At 35.6% G+C, this 25,175-nt stretch overlaps 6 protein-coding genes across 6 annotated transcripts; 2 read left to right on the top strand and 4 right to left on the bottom strand.

Moving 5' to 3' along the window:
• Window positions 1-4,959: 4,959 nt before the first annotated feature.
• Window positions 4,960-7,568, top strand: LOC139094805 (N-acetylgalactosaminyltransferase 6-like). Its single transcript, XM_070645983.1, has 4 exons — window positions 4,960-5,449; window positions 6,073-6,210; window positions 6,279-6,449; window positions 6,706-7,568. The coding sequence occupies exons 1-4, from the start codon at window positions 4,960-4,962 to the stop codon at window positions 7,566-7,568; spliced, it is 1,662 nt and encodes a 553-aa protein (XP_070502084.1).
• A 782-nt stretch (window positions 7,569-8,350) lies between these two features.
• On the top strand, window positions 8,351-9,284 carry LOC139094804 (uncharacterized). Its single transcript, XM_070645981.1, has 2 exons — window positions 8,351-8,508; window positions 8,841-9,284. Exons 1-2 carry the CDS (start codon window positions 8,424-8,426, stop codon window positions 9,146-9,148), a joined length of 393 nt encoding a protein of 130 aa, XP_070502082.1. The 5' UTR covers window positions 8,351-8,423; the 3' UTR covers window positions 9,149-9,284.
• On the bottom strand, window positions 9,158-11,090 carry LOC139094803 (uncharacterized). The gene is made up of 4 exons (XM_070645980.1): window positions 10,950-11,090; window positions 10,039-10,273; window positions 9,832-9,983; window positions 9,158-9,769 (listed from the first exon to the last, which is right to left on the bottom strand). Exons 1-4 carry the CDS (start codon window positions 10,963-10,965, stop codon window positions 9,435-9,437), a joined length of 738 nt encoding a protein of 245 aa, XP_070502081.1. The 5' UTR covers window positions 10,966-11,090; the 3' UTR covers window positions 9,158-9,434.
• Window positions 11,091-11,713: 623 nt separating this feature from the next.
• On the bottom strand, window positions 11,714-12,576 carry LOC139094802 (uncharacterized). The gene is made up of 4 exons (XM_070645979.1): window positions 12,478-12,576; window positions 12,181-12,421; window positions 11,870-12,024; window positions 11,714-11,806 (listed from the first exon to the last, which is right to left on the bottom strand). Coding segments are annotated over exons 1-4 (414 nt in total). The 5' UTR covers window positions 12,494-12,576; the 3' UTR covers window positions 11,714-11,804.
• Window positions 12,577-14,065: 1,489 nt separating this feature from the next.
• Window positions 14,066-15,238, bottom strand: LOC139094806 (uncharacterized). Its single transcript, XM_070645984.1, has 5 exons — window positions 15,112-15,238; window positions 14,804-15,047; window positions 14,592-14,749; window positions 14,438-14,527; window positions 14,066-14,298 (listed from the first exon to the last, which is right to left on the bottom strand). Exons 1-5 carry the CDS (start codon window positions 15,125-15,127, stop codon window positions 14,066-14,068), a joined length of 741 nt encoding a protein of 246 aa, XP_070502085.1. The 5' UTR covers window positions 15,128-15,238.
• A 1,717-nt stretch (window positions 15,239-16,955) lies between these two features.
• On the bottom strand, window positions 16,956-18,422 carry LOC139094801 (mucin-2-like). The gene is made up of 4 exons (XM_070645977.1): window positions 18,327-18,422; window positions 18,020-18,263; window positions 17,672-17,826; window positions 16,956-17,615 (listed from the first exon to the last, which is right to left on the bottom strand). The coding sequence occupies exons 1-4, from the start codon at window positions 18,340-18,342 to the stop codon at window positions 17,182-17,184; spliced, it is 849 nt and encodes a 282-aa protein (XP_070502078.1). The 5' UTR covers window positions 18,343-18,422; the 3' UTR covers window positions 16,956-17,181.
• Window positions 18,423-25,175: the final 6,753 nt, after the last annotated feature.

Genomic DNA, 25,175 nt, shown 5'->3' on the forward strand with positions numbered 1-25,175 from the left:
AAATTGGACGAATTATTACGGATAAAATTTTTAAATGACACCAGTTTGTGCATTTTAATGCTGTGTAAATTATGTGATGGAAATATAAAATTTAAGGATTATGAATAAAAGTTTAATTAATTTTCATTTAATAAGGAAATTGGTCGGTCTTTAAAATTTAGTCTTCGAGTCATCTTTGGGTCTATTCGGATCTTTTCGGTTCTTCTTCGGGTCTCTTCGTGTCTCTTTGGGTCTTTTCGGGTCTCTTCGGGTCTTCTTCGGGTTTCTTCGGGTCTCTTCGGTCCTCTTCGAGCCTCTTCGGGTCTTCTTCGGGCCTCTTCGGGTCTTCGGGCCTTAGAGTCTTTTAGTCTTCGGTCTTCGGAATAAAAAAGTCCAAAAAATTAATGAATATTGCAAAATATGCAAACTTTTTTATTCAGTTCCTATACAAATAACAAACAATTGACCAACTATTCTGACTGCTTTAAATATTTTCCAATATCTTCCTTAGTTATTTGCGTCTTAGCACCAAATAATTTATAAAAATTTTCATAAAAATACACGTTACACAACGTTACACATTTTTATATCCAAATTTTCATAATAATCACATGAAACTGTTGTCAACTCTTCAGGCAAAACGCATGATTGTTGTCTCATGTCAAAAGCAGTATCACAAAAGCAGAGAACCCTTGCTACTTGTCCATTCTCGCCACAAATGTAATAACGGCTGGAATAATTGGAGGATGTAATTAGGGGAGTTTAGGAGTTTTGTATGAAAGTGTATGAGGGTATAAAGGTGTATGAGGGGTGGAAGGGACAATTTTGTAAGTTTTGGCACTTGATCTTGTTACAAAGCGTTATTGAGGAGGGTATGAGGTCTAAAAACGGTATTTTTAGGGTTATGTAATTTACAAATACTCCCTTAGTCTTTCAATTCAAGTTTTAAAGCATACTTGATATCATTAGAAGGGAACTTAAATCCAGGATAATTCAAACAGTCGTAAAATGATGGAACTCGACAGGATCGATCCCAAAATGTTGGTGTTATACTTGAAAATTCCATCGTGATTGAGCTATTCATACCAAGGATACAAAAAAGAGCACAAAAACCTATAAAATGTGTAGAATTTTGAGAATTTTGCAATAAAATTTCAATTTTGTCTGCAACTTACTTAAATAAATTTTCATATTATTTTTGCTTATTTTTACTAAAAGTCTACACAGAACTCTGAACAATTTGAAAATAAAAGAAATTGCACTTTTCGAAAATATTTTATACTCACAAGTTTCTTCTTATTTTAAATTAAGTCTTATCAAATAATTAATTTTACAAAATTTGACAATATTTCGAATTAATTGGAGTCGGAATTTCAATAGAGTCGAACTTTTAGAGTCCACTTGGAGTCCGTTAGAAATTAAAGATTTTTGAAAATAATTACTTCCTTGGCTAGGGCACACAGAAGCCCATTGCCGCGTTTACAGAATGTCTGTAGACAGCTCTGTCATTTGGCAACTTCTGCCAGTACGGGATATTGAAAATTCTAGCGTCCTTATCAACACATCAAATCCAAGAACTATTCGGTCTTCTTCCCCTCGATCAAACTATAAACATAACATCATATTGTGTGCAAGAATCAAAATTTTTATTAAACACAATAATTGCATTTACAAAAAATTAATAAAAATAAAATAGAAATTTTTGATAAAATTCAATTCTAATCGATAAGAACGAACAAAAGTTATAAATTGACGAAAAATAAGTTTGAAATTTTATTGTCAACACACACGTCGAAGGATATTTTGTTAATTTTGAAGGAGAACTTTAAGTTGAGATGAAAGCATTTGGTAAGGACAGTGGAAACAATATCAGTGTGATCAAGGGCATACTCAGGATAAAGAACTAAGGATAAATAAGCTTTTGTCCTCTCTCATCCACTTTCTGTTTAGATAATAATTCTTTATTTTCCTAGGGTTTTTTGGAATAAAAATCTAAAAAGCCCTAAATTCCCTCAACCTTTCCCTCTTCCACCTTCTCCCCTCTCCTCTTGTCCACTTGTCCCCCTCGTCTCACTTACCCTCATCTCATCTCCCCAGAGATGATTTGACTTCATTGTGACTTGCAGTTTAAGATTTCAGTCTAAATAACCCTGATACTAATCCTCTTCTAACAGGCAACAAGACCGCTTCCAGGTACCATAATGCTCTTTTACGGAAGCATGCTTTTGGTCTGTTAGGGCTAGTAGAATTATAATAACCTTGATTCAGAATTTGACAACTTATCTTTATCTTTTTTTTAGCATTTACTATAATTTTGTCAATTTTCATCTGCAACGTGACATCTCGAGAAAACTTTCCTAGTGTATGGGACAGAAACTGTCCGATGCCATCTGAAGAATTGTGTGCTCAATATCCTGGGGCTAAATTTCCATCCGATAATATTTAGTAAGTACTTACTTTGGGTTACTTTAGTTCGGAAATTATGTAATGCTTATTAAAATGCGAGGGTTACAGTTTGGTTAGTTACTTATGTTGCTGGCTGTACAGGTTGATTGTGATCCATGACTTTCCATAGATGTATCCATTTTTGGACTTTTTGAGTCCGAACTCCCAAAGTTCTGTCAACTCTGTTTGGAGGGACTCTAATTTAAGTGTTACGTAATTTCCAAATGTTCCTTAACCTTACCTTAATGCTTAAAAAGGCATAAAAATTTGTTCATTACTACTTTTAGTCATTACTACATATGTACTGAATTTGAAATAATTTTAAGAATTCCTTGCTTTTGTGACATGGTTTTTGATATGAGACGACAAGCATGTGTCTATCCTGATATGATAACATCTTTATCATGTAATTCCTATAGTCATGTTCCACCAAAACATTGTACATAATACTAATAAATAAAATTAATTCATAATTAATACTTACTCTGATATTTACTTAATAATATTGAATGTTGAGTCAGTGTTTATTGCGTGCAAAATTAAATTGAAAAATATTGTCATAGGTAAAATAACTTATTTAATAGATATGATATAGGTTGTTCACCACTGATGTATGTTAATGTTCAGAATGTTAAAGACTTTAGCGTCAATTTCAATCCAGGAATTGTTTGAGATCTTCTTCGAGATCTTTAGCCTCCACTGGGTCTACAGACATCAATTTCAACTTTGTTTACCCAAAAAATCAGCAGTCAATTGTCACTTTTATCACTTTAAAGGTACACGTGTCCATTGTCAAATTTTGAACTGTTTTGATAAGATTAAATTTAAAATTAGACAGAATATTCGTGGGTATAAAATATTTTTTGGTTATATTCTCAAATTATCACTTCAGCTGTGCATATATTCAAGTGCAAAAATCCAAAAATATGAAAAATTCTTTGAGTAAGTTGCAGAAAAATTAAAATTTGATTTAAAATTCCATTTTAATTTGCAAAAATTCAATTTTTAATTCACAATTCTTATAATTTAATCAATTTTTTAAGGTTTCTGTGCCTTTTTGTGCTTCCTAGCTATTCAAGATTCATCTGCATCAAATGTTTCAGGACCTCCATCAACATGGGATCGCTCCTGTACACTTCCATCACATACCGTCTGCTTTAGCAATCAAGGAGTTAAGTTTCCTTCTAATGATATCAAGTATGTTACTTAAATTTAATTGATACTTATCATTTTATGTGTAATATTGAGCTATGACGTCCAGGTCGCAGAAAAAGTGACAATTTAGCTTTCTTCGATCAGTCACAATTGCACAAATCAGTTAATCGGTCAAAAATCAAGCTCAATGGCAGTGTGACTCTAGCTTGATTCTGGATTCTTTTTAAATTCAATAATCCAAAGTCACGCTTCCCTTTTTCTGCATTTCCGTTCGATTAATCCATTAAGAATCTTAATATAAATTTAAAGTATTAATCCTTTCAGCTTTTATTACATTTGTGGTGAAAATGGCCAAGTCATGAGAGTTCCTTGCTTCTGTAATACAGTTTTTGACATGAGACAACAATCATGCGTTTTACCTAATGACTTGACAGTAATTGCATGCAACAATTACGATAATGCAAATACAAAATTGTGCAATGAAGACTGCATCGTGTACCTTTATGAAAATTTTGATAAATTATTTGGTGCTAAGATGCAAATAACTAAGGATGATGTTGGAAAATATTTGAAGCAGTTCGAGTAGTTTGTCGAGTTTTAGAAATTGGTTTGTTATTTTTGATGGAAGTGAATAAATACAATTGACATTAGCTTGTTCCTATAAATGCATTTTTACATTTTAATTGATTAAATTGCTTATAAAATGTGATGATGGAACCAGAGTTGGCAGGACTTCAAAGTGGAGTTCGAACTTTCAAAGTCCTGCCAACTCTGGATGGAACCATGTTCTGACTTGGAGGTTCCTAGGTTATTACAAAATGCTTTCCATCTGGTTCTATTGCTGGCCAGATCATATATCATAGACAGGGCATGTGCATGAAGGTTTTGTGGACACCTTCTTCTTATTTTGGACAAAATTTTCAATTTTTCGGAAGAAAAATCCCAAAATCTACGCGTTTTTCTAAAAAACGACTGCAAAAAGGACCGAGAATCTAATATCAAACCATTATATCAGCAAGAATATCAACCAAGTATACCCAAAGACTTTCCACATATCCAACTTAAGACTAGAATTACAATGTCATTTGCAAAATATTAACACAATCAGTTATCGCAACCTTACATGTACAGTGTTATGTCTCACATTATCAAAAATAAAAAAATACTCAGTACAATGAAAGCACTTAAAGGCACAACATATTGTAAGCGAAAAAAGAAAATTTTATATTTTCTATGGCTTATTGTCTCATTTGGAATTTTTATAATAATTTTTAACACTTATTTTAATTATTTAAATTATTATAATTATAAACCGGTAAAACGCATCAAAAGTCAAATAAAATCTCAAAAAAGTGTCGTGATTGGCATAATTATGAACAAATGTATAAAGACTCGATGCGAACGGGTTTAGGAGAAAATGGAACTGCTGTAATTTTAACGGATAAATCCGATATTGATTTAAATAAAAAGCTGTTAAAGGAAACTGGATTTGCAGTTGTTGTGTCTGATAAAATCAGTGTTAATCGTTCAATCCAAGATACAAGACATCCTGATTGTAGGAACTACTTATACCCAAGTGACCTACCAAATGTATCAATCATAATCATTTTCTACAATGAAGCATTCAGCGTCTTAAAGCGAACCATTCACTCGATTGTCAACCGAACACCACCTGAACTGCTGCATGAGATCATTCTAGTCAATGATTTGAGCTCCGATGTGGAACTTTATGAACCGTTAAGGATTTATGTTGAAAATAATTTTCCAAAAACTACAATTCGAATTAAGAATCTAAAGGAACGAAAGGGATTGATTGTGACGAGATTGGAAGGTGCTGAGATAGCAACGGAGAAGTTTTGGTGTTTTTTGAGTATGTGAAGATTTTGATGGTTTCTTTACCTACCTGGGATATCCTACCCTACCCTACACTGTCCTGTTTATCCAATCCTACGCTATCCGGTATATTCTATCTTAACCTACCAGGAATATCCTAACCCAACTTACCCGGGATATCTTAACTTACAATATACGGAGCACATTTCTCCATAATTGATATCCTGCCCTTTTCTTGATATCCTTCCCTACCTTACCTTACCCTGCTCATTCAGGATATGCTAACCTACTCCAACCGAGATATTCTATATCACCCTATCCAATATATACCAACCTACCCTATTCGAGAAACTCAACCTTACACTAATCCATCCTCGATATCCTACCCTACCCTACCTTACCCGAGATATTCTACCCTACCCTATATAGTATATGCCAACCTACCCTATCTGAGATATCTTACAGGACGCTTCTCTATCTGGGATATCCTAGGATAGAATTAGGTGTAGTAACCTAGGAAAACCCGCATAAGATAGGGTATGATGCTCCAAACAGTATAGAGTAAGCTGCTCCAGGTAGAATAGGGTAGCATATCCCAGATAGGCTACAAAACCCGCTCCAGCAACTAACTTACAACCATTTTTTCAAGTTCTCATACAGAAGTAAATGTCAACTGGCTGCCACCACTACTAGCACCTATAAAAGCAAACAGAAGACTTGCAACAAATCCAACAATTGACTACTTTTCTCCTGAAACATTCAAGGTTGATGGAGCTCCTTTATACAGCGATAGAGGAGGTAATAAATCTTATCTTTATTAATTTCCTCTATAAATTCATAAATAATTATTTTTAATTCATTAATAGGTTTCGACTGGAATTTAATATATCGACAATTTCACAGAAAAGTACCAGAAGGGATTAATATGTTGAAACCATATCCAAATCCAGTCATTCTTGGATGTTCGTTTGCAATTGATAGGAAATTTTTCTTAGAAGAACTTGATGGATATGATCGTGGTTTTAGGATATGGAATGGTGAGTTGTTGGTTTGGGTTGTGTTGGTTTGATTGTGCATGTCATGTTCATGTTGGGTATGGAGATGGTAGGTTGGAATTGTGGCTCTGTGAACGGCATAACCAAAGGTTGGATATGCAAGCAAATAGCATATCAAGCTGAGAGTAATGCTCGTGACTCTCCTTGCAAGGAAGGGGATGGGGTCAGTGGGGTTGTGGACCGACTATTCACATCACATAGTAAGCAAACAAACCCTCACCATACCATACAATTTCAGGTGAAAACTATGAATTCAGCCTTAAACTCTGGCTCTGTGCCGATGGCATCTATGAAGCACCGTGTAGCCGCATAACACACACATTTCGTGGACATAACCCCTCAAGAGCCAATATTCCATATGATTATTTAGGTCGGAATTTTAAAAGACTCGTTGAAGTTTGGTTTGATGACTATAAAGACGTTGTCTATAACTTAAATCGTAAACGATATGATAAAATTGATCCTGGTGACTTAACGCATGTTAAACAAGTCCGTGAACGGTTAAAGTGTAAAAATTTTAAATACTTTTTAGATTATGTAATACCAGAATTAATATTAAGATATCCAATTGACAAAGAAGTTCCTGTTTTTGCTGCTGGTCAAATTAAGTCACTAAAAAATGAAAAATTTTGTGTGGATTTTGTTAAGGGTCACAATAATGACATAGCAAGGCTTAAAAAGTGCTTAAATGGTGAAATGATTAAAATTTCTCAATTTTTTCGGCTCGGATTTTATAAAAATATAATTTTTGGATATACTGACGACTGCCTTGACATGTACAATATGAATTTTATGGGATGTCATTATTCACTTACTGGTAATCAATATTGGAGATACTATAGACATCATAACATGATTACTGGTGGATCAGATGAAGGTGGTGATTGTATAACAGCTGATTTTGAGGAACTTAAGCTTGTTAAGATGCCATGTGACATCCAAAATGAAAATCAAAAATGGAAATTTACTTATGAAAATGTTACAGCTTTAGATGATTGGAAGAATATTTATGGATATGAAAAGTTCTTTTATGGTGATCATGGAATGAATCGTAGCTCGATGTTGCCGTTGGAATATGATGAGGAATGTCCTATTATTTAAGAAATTTTATTTAAAATCTCAATTTTTATCGATTTTTATGTTGAATAAAGTATGTCCAATTACCAAACCATTGCAAATTTAGCGGAGTTTCCATTGATATCTCAATTACTCTAACCTAAAAGATGGACAGCCTGCCAGAATGAAGCTGTCGACTGTTCATTAAACCATGAACTTGACATTTGTCGGAAGGCTGCTCATAGCTTCAAAAGTTGTATCTTTTTTACAGAAATTTGTACCAAACACAATAACTGTAAATTCGTCATACCATACAGGAAGGAACAAATGTAACAATGATATCAATAATCAATAGCATGGTTTGTCAATTTACACAATGCGACTTAACTGGGATGGAAAGGAAAGAACTTTTTGATTTAAAATCAGTAAATAATTGAACGAAGTCAGCTTTGTTAAGTGTCAGTTCCAATAATAAAAATGAAGATTCAGCAATTAAGTAAATTTGAGCTGAATTTGACCAAAATTTTGAATTTTTAAAAATTTTCAATTTCAGTTCTAATTTTAACAGCAACAATAATCTCAGCAAGTCAATATCACGAATTTACGGACTCTCGTGGACAATGTTGGAGATGCTATCCAGATCAGCCATGTGAACAGTGTCCAAGATATGAAAATTCACCATGGCCTGTTGGATGGTCGAATTTTGCTATGAACCAAACTGCCAATCTCCTGAAAATCGACGATTTTTATTTCCATCGAGAGATTCTGAGTGAGTTTTGTGCTGCAAATTGGCCGATTTTTGCTAAATTTGAATTTTTCAGCCGCTATTTCCGGTGCAAATCAGACAGAAACAGTTGGACTTTGGAGACAGTTGACTGTCGCTGTGGAACATTATTCAACATGAAGACCCAGGAATGTGTTGCGGTTGACAGATGGTCACCATACTGCAGTAGTCTTGTTACACCAATTATGATCACATCTTGTGGTAAGCATGAGAGTTGGTTGAGTGGAATTGGGTTGGATTAGTCGACAAGCTAAGCATAGCCAAGCCAGGCCAAGCCAGGCCAAGCCAGGCCAAGCCAGGCCAAGCCAGGCCAGGCCAAGCCAGTGCCAAGCCAGTGCCAAGCCAGGCCAAGCCAGTGCCAAGCCAGTGCCAAGCCAGTGCCAAAGCCAGTGTCCAAGCCAGTGCCAAGCCAGGCCAAACCAGTGTCAAGCCAGGCCAAGATTGACCATACAGTCGACCAATCTCATCCTGTTCCACTAATACTAGTTCCATTACTTCCATTACTAAACTTTCTAATACTAATTCAAATACAGCCACAGGACGCAGAATATCAATCCTTGAATACGAAACCCGAACATCAGAAACCACAATTTGGGTGCCATCCACAACTACATCAATGACTACAACAACAATGAGTCCAACAACAACAACTCCAATGATTCCAACAGTAACTTCAACAACAGAAGCTGGTGGTCCAGGTGCAACACATCCAGGGAATTCAACAACAACTGTTGCAACACCAACGGCACCAGGAGCCTGTGCATGTTTCCCATGGTGGCCATGCTGGTGTAATCCATGCTGGAATATGCCATGTCATAACTGTCATGGATGTATGAGATGAACTGCTGTATTTGTTTAAAGCTATGATTTATTTCAGTATTCTAGGCTATTGCTGATGGCTTAATATCTATTACATAAATCTCTTAACCTAATTAAAATCTAATAAAAATCAACCTGTAACTTTTTGTTAATTCTAATTTTTTGCTTGATATTTAAAGTCTGGAAGCGCCCCTGTGCGCAGCATATCTAGTTCTTCATATATCTTACCCATAGATTCCATGTTGCTCATCATGTCTGTTCCATTTGTGATGAAATATTTGAAGGAAATGTCTACAAATTTTATGGATCTATCCCATCATTCCAACACATCCATTACAGCTGTGACATGGCATATTCCAGCATGGATTACACCAACATGGCCACCAAACAACACAAACACATGGCTCTGGTGCATCCGGTAAAGCTACTGTTGTATTTCCTGGTTGTGTTACACCTGGACCACCAGCTTCTGTTGTTATTGTTGGAGATGCTGGTGGGGTAGGAGTTGGAGGTGTGGTTGTGGTAGTTGTTGTTGTTGTCGTGGTAGGTGTTGTTGTGGTCGTTGTGGTTGTAGTTGTTGTTGTAGTTGTTGTGTTATTTGTTGGTGGCGGAGTTGGAATTGGACCTAGATCTCCTCCGGTTCCTAAATTATTTAAGTATGTTGATTTATTGAAATATATTTGTAAAGTAAGTAATTAGACTTACCACATGGCACAAAGTCAGTATGACTATACGAATTACAGGCAATATTTCTAAAATCATCAGAATTAACACATCCTTGATCTCCCATATGGAATCCTGTATCACATGGACATTGTACTAATGCAATTTCACCTATAGCGCATATCCAATAGAAGCTAAATATGATTTTTAATTTTAATTCCTTTAAATAAATTAAATTGTAAGCCTTACTTGATATTTTCAGATGGAAACTTAGCTCCAGGATATAAATCACAATAATCTGATGGATATGGACATTCTCGATTCCATGGATCTGGAAAATTGAATGGAAAAACTCCCGTTGGACATCTTACACATGATTTTCCAGGTAGACAGCGCCAACATCGTCCATTTGAGTCATGAAATTCAAAATGTGAATTTTGTGATGCAATTAACGGACCAAAGCAACACAACAGAAGTATTGCGACTAAAAATTAAAAGATTATTACTTGGCAAATAATTATTGAAATTTTGAATGGATTATGTTTAGACTACATCCCAATCAACCCCATTCCATCTGAGTATTGTAAATGAATGTCATGTTAGGCAAATGAACGGCTCAATGATCGGCAACTGATCGACCCAATGGATTGTCTAAGGATGACAAAATGGACGCCCTAAAAGGCCTATTTACAGCCTAATAAACAGCCTAAGAACAGCCTATGGACATCTTAATGTACGACTTGAGGACGGCCTAAGGACGGGCTAAAGATGGTCTAATTAATGGACCTCAAAGGAAGGTCTATTGAACGGCCTAAAGACAGCCTAAATGGACGGCCTAAAGACGGGCAAATGACGGTCTAATGAACGGCCTGAAGATGGTCTATTTAACGAGCCTAAAACGGCCTAATGATCAGCCTAATGACGGCCTAATGAACAACATACTGGACGGCCTAAAGACGGTTTAAGGACAGCTTTATATACAGCCTAATAGACAGTCTAAATACGGTCTACGGACAGCCTTTGGACGGCCTAAGGACGGTTTATTAGCGGCCAAATGATTGGCCTGACGACAGCCTTTTGAACGACCCAATGATGGACCCAAGGCCGGCCTAATAAAGAGCTTAATAACGCGTTAATGAACAGCCTGAAGATAAACTTACTTAAAATATATTTCATTCTACTTTTCACACACTAAATTAATTTCCCTTTCCTTGATTCCGTTCAACTTTCAAGCAGAAGTTGCACCAACTTTCTACTGACTTTTGTATGCACCTGCTCTTTTCTTATATACGCTGTGGACATTTCTTGCAATCTTATCAGACATAATTGTTTTGTACAACATCAAATTTGCTTGTTTTTGCTAGAAAATGTCATTTTAAATTAGTAAATTACTAATTATTAGCGGAAGTAGATGTTGTTGTTCTGTATCTGTTATCAAGAAGTTCTGGAATGTGCAATTTTGAGATGGCGGGACTTGAAATAAGTTCAAAACAAATGAGAGAATTGAGGTTGGATTTGGAATTTTTGGGAAAGGGAGGGGAGGAGGTGGGGTTGGGATATTCGGAATTAGAGAAAAGAAGCTAAATTTGACCTTTTTGAGGGTATTTTAGTTGGTTAATCGATCAAAAATACGACACTAGACCATCGTGAGTCGGACATGGTTTCAGATTCAAAACGATTCAGGCACCAGGTCAGTTAATATTTGATCAATTGAGCTTTTAAGATTTGTTTGTCTAAAAATTAGAATTTTGAATAAAATTTCAATTAGCTAGCCAAATGAAGGAGCTCAACTGGTGAGGGTTTGGCTTAAGAAACTCAATATTACCCTAACTCCCCCTCCCCTCCCTAAGAATGCTACAAAATAAGCAAACAAGCCCCGTTTTCTAATAATTAAAACACAATCTTTATTCAATTCATGAAAGCTTTTATTATTATTTGTACATGATATTGAGATATGAATGAAGATGCAGCATAAGATTGTAACAAATTAGGCACTGTGTATGTGCTTTTTCTGATCCTGAAATGTAGAAAATAAAACAAATTAGTAAAAAAATCAATATTTTTTGTCAAATTTCCTTACAGCAAGATGTTGGATCCATGTTTGTATAATTGTCACAAGCTATAGTTCTTAATTCATCAACTGGAACGCATCTTTGTTCTCTCATGTCAAAGGCTTGATCACAGAAGCATTGTACTGTAACAGCTCTATCTCCAAATGCACATATGTAATATAATCTAAAAATAGGAATTTAATACTAAAATTTGAAACTTGATAAAAAGTTTTTAGCATCAATCGACCGACCGACGACCGACCATTGTGCCTTAATTAGCTCCTTTTTTGAAAAAAATTTCAAAAATGCACTAAAAAGTACCAAAATGATCAAAACTTACGCAATATTTTGATGTGGAAATTTAGCACCTGGATTTTGAGAACAAATTGTTGTTGTTGGCAGTTGACATGTTCTATCCCATGTAGTCGGTGCACTTCGACGATGAAAAATGTCCTCATTGCATCTGACACAATCTGATCCACTTAAACAACGCCAACAGCGTCCGTGTGTGTCATGAAATTCATATCCGGAGTGATTATCGGCAATAATAACAATAAAGCTACTGATGAGGATTGTGAGGACTTAAAGGAATTTGAAATTATTTAAATTTGTTTAATATTAATTTAATTAAACTTACACAAAATTTTGTTCATTTTTTTTCTTAAATTTCTTATTATTCCTGCCTTAAAAAATCACACAAAACTGACAAACAATTAAAATCGTCAAATGTCTTTTGAGTCATTTATATAGGAACTCAATTAATTTTCTTTTTATCTTTCCTCATAATTGTAATAAAAGTAGTTGTTAGACATGATATTTAACAGAAAATCGCAAAACCTTTTGTGTACCTTTAGAAAAAATTGCTTTATTTCCTTATCAAAACATGTGTTTTTTTAACAATTTGATAAGAATTTTTGCACTTCTTTTGATGTTGATGTAAGTCTGAATTTTAGTAGAAATTACGCTATTGGTGTCTTTGAGTCAGAGACTTTGATAGATATGCTTTGAGGTAGATGGTAGATTTTTCATGGACCAAATACATTTAGGGGTGGTTTTTTATTTTAAACTCGGAAAATTGATCAAATTGAAGAGTTTGTATTCAAAAAATCCCCAATATCCTCCTAATCTGTCCAAGGATATCTTCAACGATGGAATTTGGGGTCCAGGTGTAATAAAATTCAACAATAACCAGGGGTCGAACTGAATGTCAATTATTCAGCAAAAATGACAGAACGTAGATTTATCAATTTTATCATTTAACAGATTTTTACAATTCAAACCAAAAATTGTTCAGAAAACACTGTAATAACATTGAGAAACGCTGTAAAAACACTAAAAAATGAGGTAAAAACACTGATAAAATTTGAAAAACACTGAAAAAGCATTTAAAAACATTGAAAAACACTGAAAAACACTTTAAAAACATCAAAAAACATTCAAAAAACATAAAGATAAGTCTGAAAACACTGAAGAAAATTTAAAACATCAAAAAACATTGAAAAAGTCATTTTGTTTTATGTTTAATTAAACATTTATTTTTTTTTGGAAAATATGCAATCCCACCACCATAATTAATTAAGTTCCGTCACCATAAAAAAAATTAATTCTAACTTAATAAAGGCACAACCATTATGTCCCTTGTACTCTATTTTTACTGAACTTTTTTCAATTACTTTATTCTTTTTTTTAAAATAAAAGCTCAAGTCATGACTGCGTTTTTTAACAGAAATTAATTCAAATTTACAGGAATTTTTACAGAATTTTTACAATTTTGTAAAATTCAAAACGCATTCACAAGTAGAGCTTATATATATTTGATATAATCCAAAGTTGAATGTTGTTGTGATTCCAACTCTGATTTGATGTCCAAAAAACACAAGATTATAGCAGTTCCATTAATAATTGGAGTAGAAATTCAGCGACATAATGCGACAAACTGCATTTTTTACCATAAAAATTGGTCAAAATCAGTCGTCAGGATGCCGTCAGGGCAGTATAGCCTCATATCGGCAATACCCATGTGTGCTGTCCAGGTAACTGTCATAATGTCATGCTTTTTGGACTGCCAGAAGAGCACATTACCTGACAATAGCTCTCATATCATGAAAAATACAAGTTTTAAGCCATCAAGTCAGCCCATGTGCCCTCCAGGACTTTACCATTTGTGATGATTGATGTTATTTCGGTGAAGGAAATTTCGATTATTTTGTTATTTTGTGGCTGTTCTATCCCATCATACCAACACATCCATTACAGCTATGACATGGCATATTCCAGCATGGATTACACCAGCATGGCCACCAAACAACACAGACACATGGCGCTGGTGTTGCATCCGGTGGAACAACTGGATTATTTCCAGGATGTGTTGCACCTGGACCACCAGCTTCTGTTGTTATTGTTGGAGGTGGTGGCGGGGTAGGAGTTGGAGGTGTGGTTGTGGTTGTGATTCCGTTGTCTGGAGGAGTTGTCGTTGTTGTTGATGATGTCGTTGTGGTGGTAACATGTTAATGTACTGTTGTTGTCGTAGAAGTTGTTGTAGTCATACTTGCTGTTGTACTTTCGTTGCTAACTGTTGGAATAAAAGTAGAGGTTACCGACTGTTGGAATTGGTGATGGTGGTGTTGGAATAGTTGGTGGTGGTGGTGGTGGTGTTGATGATGAACATGGTGGGGTAAGATTGGTTCCTAAAATTTTTTGTATAATTTTATTTAGCATTATTATTGAGGATTAATATGAATTGGATCTTACCACATTCCCACATTTCAGTACATTCATATCTTCCCGCTTCACATGATAATCTGGATATAGTGTCTGCATAAACGCAGGATTGTGATTCATAATCAAAAATCGTGTCGCAGAAGCATGGAACTAAAGTAATACCCTCATCTGCACAGATGTAATAGAACCTGGAAATAATTAAATTATTAATAACTTTGAGTCTGAATGTGACTGAATCGTACCTTATGTCTAATGATGGAAATTTAACTCCTGGATTTTCAGCACATGTCTCATTACCCGGAAATGGGCAACTTCTATCCCAAGGAGGAGGACCTACAACAGGTGGATGTGCCTGTATGTCAGCACATCTTACACATGATCTTCCAGGTAAGCAACGCCAACAACGTCCATAGGAATCAAGAAATTCAAATAATCCTCGATCACATGTTACATATGCAGCAAGACATCCCAAAATCAATATTCTTACTGGAATTAAGCATAAAAAATTTAATTTTTAACAATTTTATTGCAATTTTTGGACTTGACCTACACAAAGTTTCTTTCATTTTATTATAAATGTGCCACAAAAATCCAAAAAAAAATGTCGTCTACACGTCACTTAACATCACACAAAAGTGACGGCTATCCTTCACTAAATTTCAAAACTTTTTCATTTCGTCTTTTATATCAAATTTTATCAATTGCACGTGCAAATTGCAATGTCTTTTGATTCTTATCTATACTTTATGTAGCAATTAGCAATTAACAAATTAACAATGGCTGATATGTTCGAAATTTTGAGGTTAGGAACCAGCAAGTGCATATTTACCCCATGCCAAGTGCATCCTTACCCCATGTCCAAGTCCATCCTTACCCCATGCCAAGTGCATATTTACCCCATGCCAAGTGCATCTTACCCATGCCAAGTGCATCTTTACCCCATGCCAAGTGCATATTTACCCCTTGCCAAAGTGCATATTTACCCCATGCCAAGTGCATCGTTACCCCATGCCAAGTGCATTTTTACCCCTTGCCAAGTGCATCTTGACCCCTTGCCATGTGAAACCTCACCCTACCCGGTCACCCGGTCATCCTCAATCCTTCCCCAAATTCTCAAATTATTCATCAAATTTACCAACCATTGCAAAAATTACAAATTTAAGAATATTTCAAGGAACAATTTTAAATTGTTCAAGTTGATCAAGTTGTTAACTTTTGTCATGACAAGGAAAGTCAATTTCTGTGCTTGCTAGAACATTAAGTTGTTGACATATTTAACTAGGTTAGCAGAAGTATTAAAAACTCATAAATAAAATAAATTGATTTTTAACAGTTTGGAGTCATTCAGTGTGAAGGTTTGGTGAAGTGAAGGATTATTAGAGGAGGTTGGTTGGACATTGTTGGCTTCATTAAGGATATCAAGGCATTTTGTAGAGAATTTTGGATGGTACAACAGATCATCGATCGCAGTGCCGTTGCTATAAGCAAACCCTACATTATGTTCTATTCTATTGAGTTGGTGCGAGTGTGAAAAGGAATTTAGAAACAGATTATGGAGTTGAAAGGCATAGCTGGAAAGGTAACAATGTGAAATTGACCGAAAATACAGCTACAGGCTGACTTGACTCTGAATTGAGACTGGATATCATCTGATCCCAGAGTAATGCTGGTTTAAGCCCGAATATTTAGATATTTCGACACATGGATTGTTGAAGATATGGCAGGACTTTAGTCCGGTCGTTTCCCAAAGAGAGTCCGGACTCTAATTGATGTGCATCCTTATTCGAGTCCTGCCAACTATGCCTTCTGGGACATAATATAGAAGGTAAGTGTAGTATTAGATGGATATGACTAAGGGAGTATTGTCCAAACTGTGTTCCGCGGCTCACTAGTGTGTCATATAAGATGCTGAGGTGTATCACAGTCAGACCTGTTCAGACAAACCCAATTCCAGTCCGTTTAAGTAGCACAAGTCGGTTAATCGATCTAAAATCTGATAACTGAACGATATGACCCTTCTTGGTCCAAATGCTGCATAGATTCGGCCGGACCTGACTCTGCTGCAATGCTAGCATGGTTACGGATTTCAGGTCGATTACCCAACTTCATAAAATTAGACACAAAACCATTCAAAGATGAAAAAGTCAATCCTCAACTTTATTTTTCCTTATTTTTTGCCATTCTTAATCATTTCCATCACCAAAAAAAATTATTTCCTTTAACAAATTCCCATCACCAATCCTTAAACTAATCCTTAAAGCTTATCAATTGAGAAATTAAAATATTTTTTGACGACTTTAACGTCTGTTGTACTTTATGTTACTGAACTTTTTTTCTTTACTTTACTCTTTGGTTCACAAGCTTAAGTCATGACGGCATTAAATGGTTCAATGACTTCACAAGTTAAGCTTATTAATTGAGATAATATCAGGTATTGAAGCTATTCAGGCTTCAACCTTGATTCCAGATCCAAAAGACACAAGATTATTGGAATTTCTATAAAAATGACCACAATTTTCACTATAATGTCATGTCTTTTGGATGTCTATGGACCCTGGCTGTTCCATTTGTGATGACTGATGTTCATTACGGTGAAGGATGTCGTTGTAGCTTCCAACATCTATCCCATCATACCAACACATCCATTACAACTGTGGCATGGCATATTCCAGCATGGATTACACCAGCATGGCCACCAAACCACACAGACACATGGTGCTGGTGTTGTATTCCATCCAACTGTTGTATTGTTTCCAGGTTGTGTTGCACCTGGACCTCCAATTTCTGTTGTTACTGTTGGGAGTGTTACAGGTGGATCAGTTGGTGGTGCAGGAGTCGGTGGAGCTTCTGTTGGTGGAGCTGGTGTTGGCACTGGTGTTGGTGGGGCCGGAGTTGGTGTTGCATCTGGATCATTTGGAGCAGTTGGTATTGTTGGGAATGCAGGAGTTGTTCCTGGTGTCGTTTCTACTGGTGCAGTTGGCACTGATACTCCTGGATCTGATGTTGGTTCACCTGGTTCGAGGGTCGATGGAGGTGGACGGTCACCTTCGGTTGCTGGAAATAGAAAGTAGTTGAATAGCTAATATAAAGGAACAGCAATTGGTACTTACCACAGTCATGTGGTTCTGAGTTTGCATATGTATTACATGCTATGGTTCTCAGGTCTTCAATTTTCACACAGACTTGCTCTCTCATATCAAATACATGATCGCAAAAGCATGGAGCCTCAATAATTATGCCTTCTTCAGCACATACCCAATAGAAGCTAAAATAGAAAGGATATTGTGTGATTAATGAGGAACTGAGGGGACTTAGGGGACTGAAGGGACTGAAGGGACTTAGGGGACTGAAGGGACTGAAGGGACTAAGGGGACTGAAGGGACTGAGGGGACTGAGGGGACTGAAGGGACTGAAGGAACTGAGGATTGAGGATTGAGAATTGAGGACTTAAGACTCACCCAATATCAACATGTGGAAATTTAACACCAGGATTAGCTGCACAAATAGCAGCTGATGGTTGTGAGCATGTCCTATCCCATTCACCTGGTGGACCACTCACAAATGGCACAATGACTGTAGAGCATCTTACACATGATGATCCAGGTGAACAGCGCCAACAACGTCCATAAGAGTCATGAAATTCAAACAATCCAAGTTGTGCGGATGAGACCGTGATTAGACAACCCAGAAGGAGGGTTGCGACTGAAAGTAAGCATAAATTATTTGAGGATATCCAATAAATTTGAATAAAATTTAAAAACTTACTTAAAATCTCTTTCATTATATTTTAATTAAGCCACAAATTTAGTTCTTTTGTACCTTTTACTCGTCACTTGACATCACACAAAAAGTGACGGTTATCCTTCACTAAAGTATAAATTGATATTGTTGCTCTTTATATACAGACCAACGCATGATTTTTTTTTTCTTTATCAATACGCACTAATTGCGAAATATTTTGTTAAACACAGGTTTTTGAGTCTGATTGCAGAAATGTGCGAAGCGGAAGTTTTGATGTTTTTTTGTGTCGTATTTTTGGAGGAATTTATCTTGCAAAAATGAACAATGTAGGAAGTTAATTGGACTTTACATGACAGTCGAATGCGGAAATCGGAAATTTAATTGATACAAAAGTGACCAATTTGTGTGACGTAGGGAATACGTAGGTGCATTATCTAATAATTTGAATTTTTAGGCGCTTCCACTCCTTCCATTGCCTAACAAAGTCTCAAGTCTCTCCAAAAACGTTATATAATAAGCTTTGAATGAAGACTCAACACTCTTGGACATCACTTATTTACTTAAATCTTATGGCTTATTGTCGCGTCTAAAGAACGTCTATAGACAGCTCTATATTTCGATAACTTCTATCAATTCGAGATATTGAGAACTCTTGGACATCATTCGTCGAATAAATGGCAGATAATTCTGGCCACATGCTGATTTGACCAAATTTACATTGAATCTGACCTTGGGCAATAGTCACATTGACCTAGACCAGTGATGGGCTACCTTCTATTTTCGCGGCACACCTTGTAGGTAACCCTCGACTGAATCTGAGTACGTCACTGCATACGGTTCATGGCACTTCTAAAACATTTTGGTTTGATTTTAGTGTGAAGTGGCACCAAGGATGTCCACCACTGGCCTAAAGTGATTTTACGGTCAATACTATGTCAAGTGATATACATGACTTCAATGATTCATTGAATTTGACCGAATTAAGACATTTCATTTATTAAGACACGCTCTTGGATTGAGGTTAGTGGTACCATAGTTACCATACGTAAGCTCCGTCCCCAGAGTAGAAGTACTTAGGGGTTGGTTTATTTGGAATTTGAAATATCTGTATTATAAACACAGTGCTGTGCATTGGAGAACGGAAGTCATGTCAAACATTTTGTCGATAAGTGAAGTGTGATTGAAGCTGATATTTTAACATTCGATAATAAATGAAAAATTAATGAAAATAAATATTTTTGATCAAAACATTCCTTATGTATTTTAATTATTATTTTTCCTATTTTTTGTTGTAATCTTTATTCTCTTAAACTATTGATTTGTGACTTTACATACCATTACTAATGACATTATCCTTACTGATGATTTTAGTTGCTAATTTTATTTGAATTCCATTTGTGATTTTTTGAATCTTTTTTTTTTTGATGGATCCCTAACAGGCAAGGAGTATGTCTTCAGGATTCAGAACTACTACCCAATACCTCTTTGCCTGTTAGGATGTGCTTATAAGAATTTATCCCATCATCATTCGACAGCCACTGCAACTGCGACATGGCATGTGCCAACATGGATTACATCTACATGGCCAGAATGGAATGCATAGACATGGTGCTGGTGTTGTTGGATCTGTTGGTGGAACATTGTTGTTATCATCGCCGTTGCCTGCATCTGTAATTAAATATATTGTTTTTAAGGAGGTCCCTTAAAACCAAGTAGACATAGCCTTTGGTACATGACTACCCATAGCTCCTGACTACCTGCAGCCTCTAGCTATATCCCTGACTAATTACATATACAGCCTCATACTGCTTACCACATTGGTGATATTTGTTTCCAAATAATCAGTACATCCAATATGTCTCATATCCTCCGCATGTACACATAATCCTGTGCTTGCATCAAATCCTTTGTCACACTCGCAGCGTCTTACGATTCTAAAGTTGTCTCCGCAGTCCCAGAACAGGCTATAAAAAAAGGTTACGTAATAAGTCAACAGTCCCTTACACTATTTTACCCCATAACCCTCACTTTATGTCCGGTGTTGGAAATCTTGCACCAGGATTTGCATCACAATCAGTTTGGTTTGGTGGTGCACAAATTCTATCAGTAGGAAAACGTTGGGGTGGATCATTATGGTTGTCAGGTATTACACCCTCATCAGGTCTAGGAAGTATTGTTGCTGGACATGATGAGCATGATGAAGATGTGCAACGCCAGCAGCGACCTTGAGAATCGATGTAATCAAATGATTCACTTTGTGCTAATGCAAATGCGATGATGGAACCGAACAGAAGGACTGCAACTAAAATTAGAATTTAAAATTTCAGTTCCAAGTCTTAATTCAGCAGTTCTTACACAAATAATTCTTCATGACTTCTTCAGCAATTTTGATATTTTTTTGTTTAAAAAGAGCCAATAAGTTTCGCAATTTTTGCTACTTGCTTTATATACTACATGATTTTAACATTATATCTTATCAATTACCTGACAGCTTCAATGTTTTCCTGAAAAAAATTCCAATAAAATATTCTTAAATCTTGATTCTAGCATCTTGAAACATGAGTTACGTATATGAACGTAGTTAGGGATTTTTTTGGATGGTTTTTCCTTATTTTAAGGAGGGTAGAGGTTGTATGCTTTAGAATTAGGGATTTTTGGAATTTTTTTCTGAATATTTCCAGCACATTGAAGAGCTTTCCTTCCAAAAAAGGGGAGGGGGAGGGAATCAACACGAACAACCCAGTCCTTGGTATGCCTCTTACTATGAAAAATACACGAACGAACTTACTCGACTGCTCTACAATCGAATACAGACTGTACACATTTTGGTTATTGTGGTTCATTAAAGCAACCGAATTTTGACCGAATAGATGTCTCGAATATAATTTGGATCGACTTGAATTGCAATATTTCACGACATTTTCTTCATTTTTGATTCAGTCTTGTCTCCCTTCATCCCCTCTACTGTATTGTTTGGGTATACTCTATAGTCTTTACATTGACTTATTAAAGGTTTTTCTTGTTGATGCTTGATTTAAATGTATGTTTGATGCATGAAATAAACTTAGAATTTTCAGTTCCCATAAGGTTTCAGGAATCGGGATCGGGCAAGTGGATACCAGCGATACCTATGGGCTGTGTAAGACCTGTGATTGATCAGCGAAGAAAAAAGTAGAAGGGAAGGGAGAAGGATGGCAGGTTTAGTGCATTAAAAGGAACACATTTCACTTTATTCGTTAAATTTCAACAAAATTGTCATCAAATTTTATTTCTAGATTTCCAAAAACTTGAGATTTTTATTCTAATTTCCATGTTTCCTCAAAATCTTCAATCTTCTGTCATGATTGATCATATTAAGTTACTGCTTCAATTTTGCTCAATTCTCAACTTACTTCCATTGCTGAAAATATCTTAAAATTCTGTATAAATTTGAATTTTTGTGGAAAAATTTGAAAAGCTGACGAAATTATCACAGAAATAAGATATATCATTAAAGCAGTTGTAAGCAGTATAAGCGGAACTTTTTTAGATTTTTTCCTAGCATTGGCTATCGTGAATGTTGATTCAATTGGAAATGAGCGGCTTAGTTTCCTGAAAATGATGTGATTGTTATAATCCATCCAAAACATAATTAACTTTAACTTACATCTTCATTCTATTTTTATATGCATAATATCGATGCCACTCCACCAAAGATAAATTTGAAATTGTTAAAAACAATCAGCTTTCTACTGCTAAATATAGCCTTATTTTACAGTCTGTTTATCGCGTAAAACAAGATATAATGTAAGTAAATGATGTTTCCACGCAATATTTTAACGGTAAAGAGGGAAAGAAAGCAGAATTGGGTGACCTATGTGGATTTAGGTCTATACAAGGTAACATTCTAGATTGAGCTTCTATTGATGGCCAGTTAGAAGTTGCAATGAGCCTCTACAAGCGGCTAGCGTCCAACACAGGCGACATACTTCGTACAGATCATTTTCGGACCATGGTCTTTCTCAGATCGCGTCTAAACCTGGCTTTACCACTGGCTACACTTTGATAATTACCAATATCAGGACTATCAGGCGTGACTCAATCAACAGCCTCTCTCCACCGGCTCTTCAACAGCCTTCGTGCTCTTTTGCATCTACAAAATCCACCTTAATGATTCTAAATCTCCTAGGTCTCCTAACAAGCCTCAGAAAAGCTAAACTGATTGCCACTGCATACTTAAGATTGATTCTTTTGAGGCACATTTACTTAATTGCTGGAATCATGCTCCGACTTTGCGACTACTAAGTTACTTACTTCACTAGCCGTACAGATCAACTGTGATCAATCGCTTTTCTCTGATGATGCCTTAAACTGACCCTTTTGCTAACTTTTGCCTGTCAATTGCCAATCCCAAATAAGTTTGGAGCGTAGATTGCTACAAAAGACCTTCCATCTGACTCTATTGCTGGCCATATCAAAAAATCTTTTACAAAATCTCAGTTTTAACATTTAACCGGCATTCCTTACTTACCGTCCTATTCCATGTTACTAGACACACTCGTGTATCGCAGCCCACAGATTTCCCACCACTTCACCAACATCCTTTCATTCATTCATTCAATTCTACAATATTTTTACTCATCATATCTTTTACTCACATATTATTGTATTTAACATGACACAATTTTTCAATATTTTTGTTAATGATTTGAACAATTTCTTAGAAAAACCAAAAATAGAATACGGAATTTGTTGATATTCAGTGAAAGATTCATGTTGATGATATTATTTTACTTTCTTTCAATTGATAAGAATATAATTAGAGTAAAATAATAAGAGTGTTGCATGGAATATGGGTGTCCTGGATGTCACATGGACAGTTTAGAAAATTGACAGTTTAGTTATGAGCATTGAGGAAATTCTATTAAAAAATGTATTTTGAGGGTATTTTGATGATGGTTAAGGTTAATAGGTGAATAGCACAAAAGTGGTTAATTGATCAAGATCTGGCTTTAGGTTTGGGTGTTTCCCGGAAAGCATTCTACTTAGAAATTGCCGAAATTCTGGTCTCTGGTCAAATGAACACTGATCTGAAGCCGGATTTAATCGAATCTGACCTGGAGCCATAGTCATGAGCGTCTGGAGAGAGTCAAGCTGTCCTAAAGCTAGATTTTCATCCATTCTGACGTCTTGTGCCTTCTGAGATTCTAAATTGATGATTCAAATCCGACACCATGCCTTAGTCAGCCTGATGCCAGATTTTCGATCAACTAACCGATTCTATAAAATAAAACAAGACAGAAGGATCCACATTTCATCAAACCCACCCTTATCATTTAATTTATATATATATATAGTAATAAATATAATGCATGTCAAGTATAAAAATGAACTTTTCATTCTGAAAATAGCCAAACAATGGACAACATTTGACAAAATATTTGCTTAAAAAAATGTCAGATTCAATTTCATTTAAAGAAGTTTTAGCGTTCCTGGTTGGATTTACTATAGCATCATTAGTAGTCCTAAGTGTGACTAGGAACTATACGTATATGAAGACTAGATTTAATTTAAATATTCAAAATAAAAATGGAAATATTGATGAACATAATGAATGGATTATTCAAATTGATGATGACAGGTGAGACATATGTGATGGAACCGATGGATGCTCGGTGATACTCAAGTGTTCTGAACGCTTTCTGTTTCTTATGATGAATTATGAGTAGACTCACTGTTTGCATTAATATAAAATTTGTGAAAAATTCATTAAATTCCTTTAATCTTTCAGCATATCTACGGACATCCATAAAAAAATTAATCACAATCAATATGAAGATAACATCCAAAAACCCGCTACAAAGATCTTATCATCCTATTTCGTTCAATTATTTACTGATTTTAAATCATAAGTTCCTTACCTTCCATCCTAGTTTAGTTACAGAGTGTAAATTGACAAACCATTGATAAACCTATTGATTATTGATATGATTGTTACAATTGTTCCTTCCTGGTATGACGAATTTACAGTTAATTTTGTTTGGTTACTATTTTTGTAAAGAAAAACAACTTTTGTGAGAAGATTGAAGATTGTAGAGATGGAAGAGACCATTAAGACCGATGAATAGCCGAATACGACCGAATATGACCGAAGATAACTGAAGATGATCGAAGATGACCAAAGACGACCCAAGATGACCAAAGACGACCGAAAGTGACCGAAGATGACCGAAGACTAACCGAAGATAACCGATGATGACCGAAAATTAACCGAAGACGACCAAAGACAACCGAAAGTGACCAAAGACAACCGAAGATGACCGAAGACGACCGAAGATGACCGAAGACGACCGAACACAACCGAAGATGACCTAAAACTAACCGAAGACGACTAAATATCAAAATTGAAAGAGTCCGAGAACGGGATCATGACCGCAACTTAGTCTCCGTTTCCATTTCGGTCTTCCTTATCCCATATACCTTATTTCCCATTCATCCATCAAGTGCTAAAAATTCTTAAGGTCAAATCAAATCAAAATTGATATTTATAGTTTCCGTTTGTTGATGATTGCTAAGAACGAAGATAAATATCACTTAGTAAAGAAAATTCCAGGCTTAATTAAGAAGCTATAAAAATAAACTTCGATAAGATAAGAAACAACATTTTTTGGCAAGTCAGTAAAATACGCAAAATGTCTCACGAGCAGTTTACACTTGATTTTCGCATATGTATTTTGGCCAGAATGTTATCAAGCTACAAAAACAATAAAATTGCGGTGTCTTTAATTTAAGACTTTGGAATTTCTATTGTGTGTGATGACAACAACGACATGTTTTTGAGCTTTATCAGATCTAATGCCATATAAAGTCAGTAGTTTGGGCTGATAAGAAAAT

This window comes from Chironomus tepperi, unplaced genomic scaffold, assembly GCF_022539635.2.
Source record: "Chironomus tepperi strain 1889 unplaced genomic scaffold, CSIRO-AGI_Ctep_v1 contig_357, whole genome shotgun sequence".
In the NCBI taxonomy this organism is placed as follows: Eukaryota; Metazoa; Arthropoda; class Insecta; order Diptera; family Chironomidae; genus Chironomus; species Chironomus tepperi.

Coding starts and splice junctions, on each gene's coding strand:
- LOC139094806 (XM_070645984.1), bottom strand. Junction 14,750..14,803: donor TTTCCATCATTAGACATAAG/GTACGATTCAGT, acceptor AATTATTTCCAG/GTTCTATTACATCTGTGCAG. Junction 14,299..14,437: donor ATCACCAATTCCAACAGTCG/GTAACCTCTACT, acceptor CAACTCCTCCAG/ACAACGGAATCACAACCACA.
- LOC139094803 (XM_070645980.1), bottom strand. Junction 9,984..10,038: donor TTTCCATCTGAAAATATCAA/GTAAGGCTTACA, acceptor AATCATATTTAG/CTTCTATTGGATATGCGCTA. Junction 9,770..9,831: donor TACTGACTTTGTGCCATGTG/GTAAGTCTAATT, acceptor TAAATAATTTAG/GAACCGGAGGAGATCTAGGT.
- LOC139094804 (XM_070645981.1), top strand. CDS start 8,424: ATGAAGACCCAGGAATGTGTTGCGGTTGACAGATGGTCACCATACTGC. Junction 8,509..8,840: donor AATTATGATCACATCTTGTG/GTAAGCATGAGA, acceptor ATTCAAATACAG/CCACAGGACGCAGAATATCA.
- LOC139094802 (XM_070645979.1), bottom strand. Junction 12,025..12,180: donor TTTCCACATCAAAATATTGC/GTAAGTTTTGAT, acceptor TCCTATTTTTAG/ATTATATTACATATGTGCAT.
- LOC139094801 (XM_070645977.1), bottom strand. Junction 17,827..18,019: donor TTTCCACATGTTGATATTGG/GTGAGTCTTAAG, acceptor TTTCTATTTTAG/CTTCTATTGGGTATGTGCTG. Junction 17,616..17,671: donor CTCAGAACCACATGACTGTG/GTAAGTACCAAT, acceptor TTCTATTTCCAG/CAACCGAAGGTGACCGTCCA.
- LOC139094805 (XM_070645983.1), top strand. CDS start 4,960: ATGTATAAAGACTCGATGCGAACGGGTTTAGGAGAAAATGGAACTGCT. Junction 6,211..6,278: donor TTTATACAGCGATAGAGGAG/GTAATAAATCTT, acceptor ATTCATTAATAG/GTTTCGACTGGAATTTAATA. Junction 6,450..6,705: donor TGGTTTTAGGATATGGAATG/GTGAGTTGTTGG, acceptor ATACAATTTCAG/GTGAAAACTATGAATTCAGC.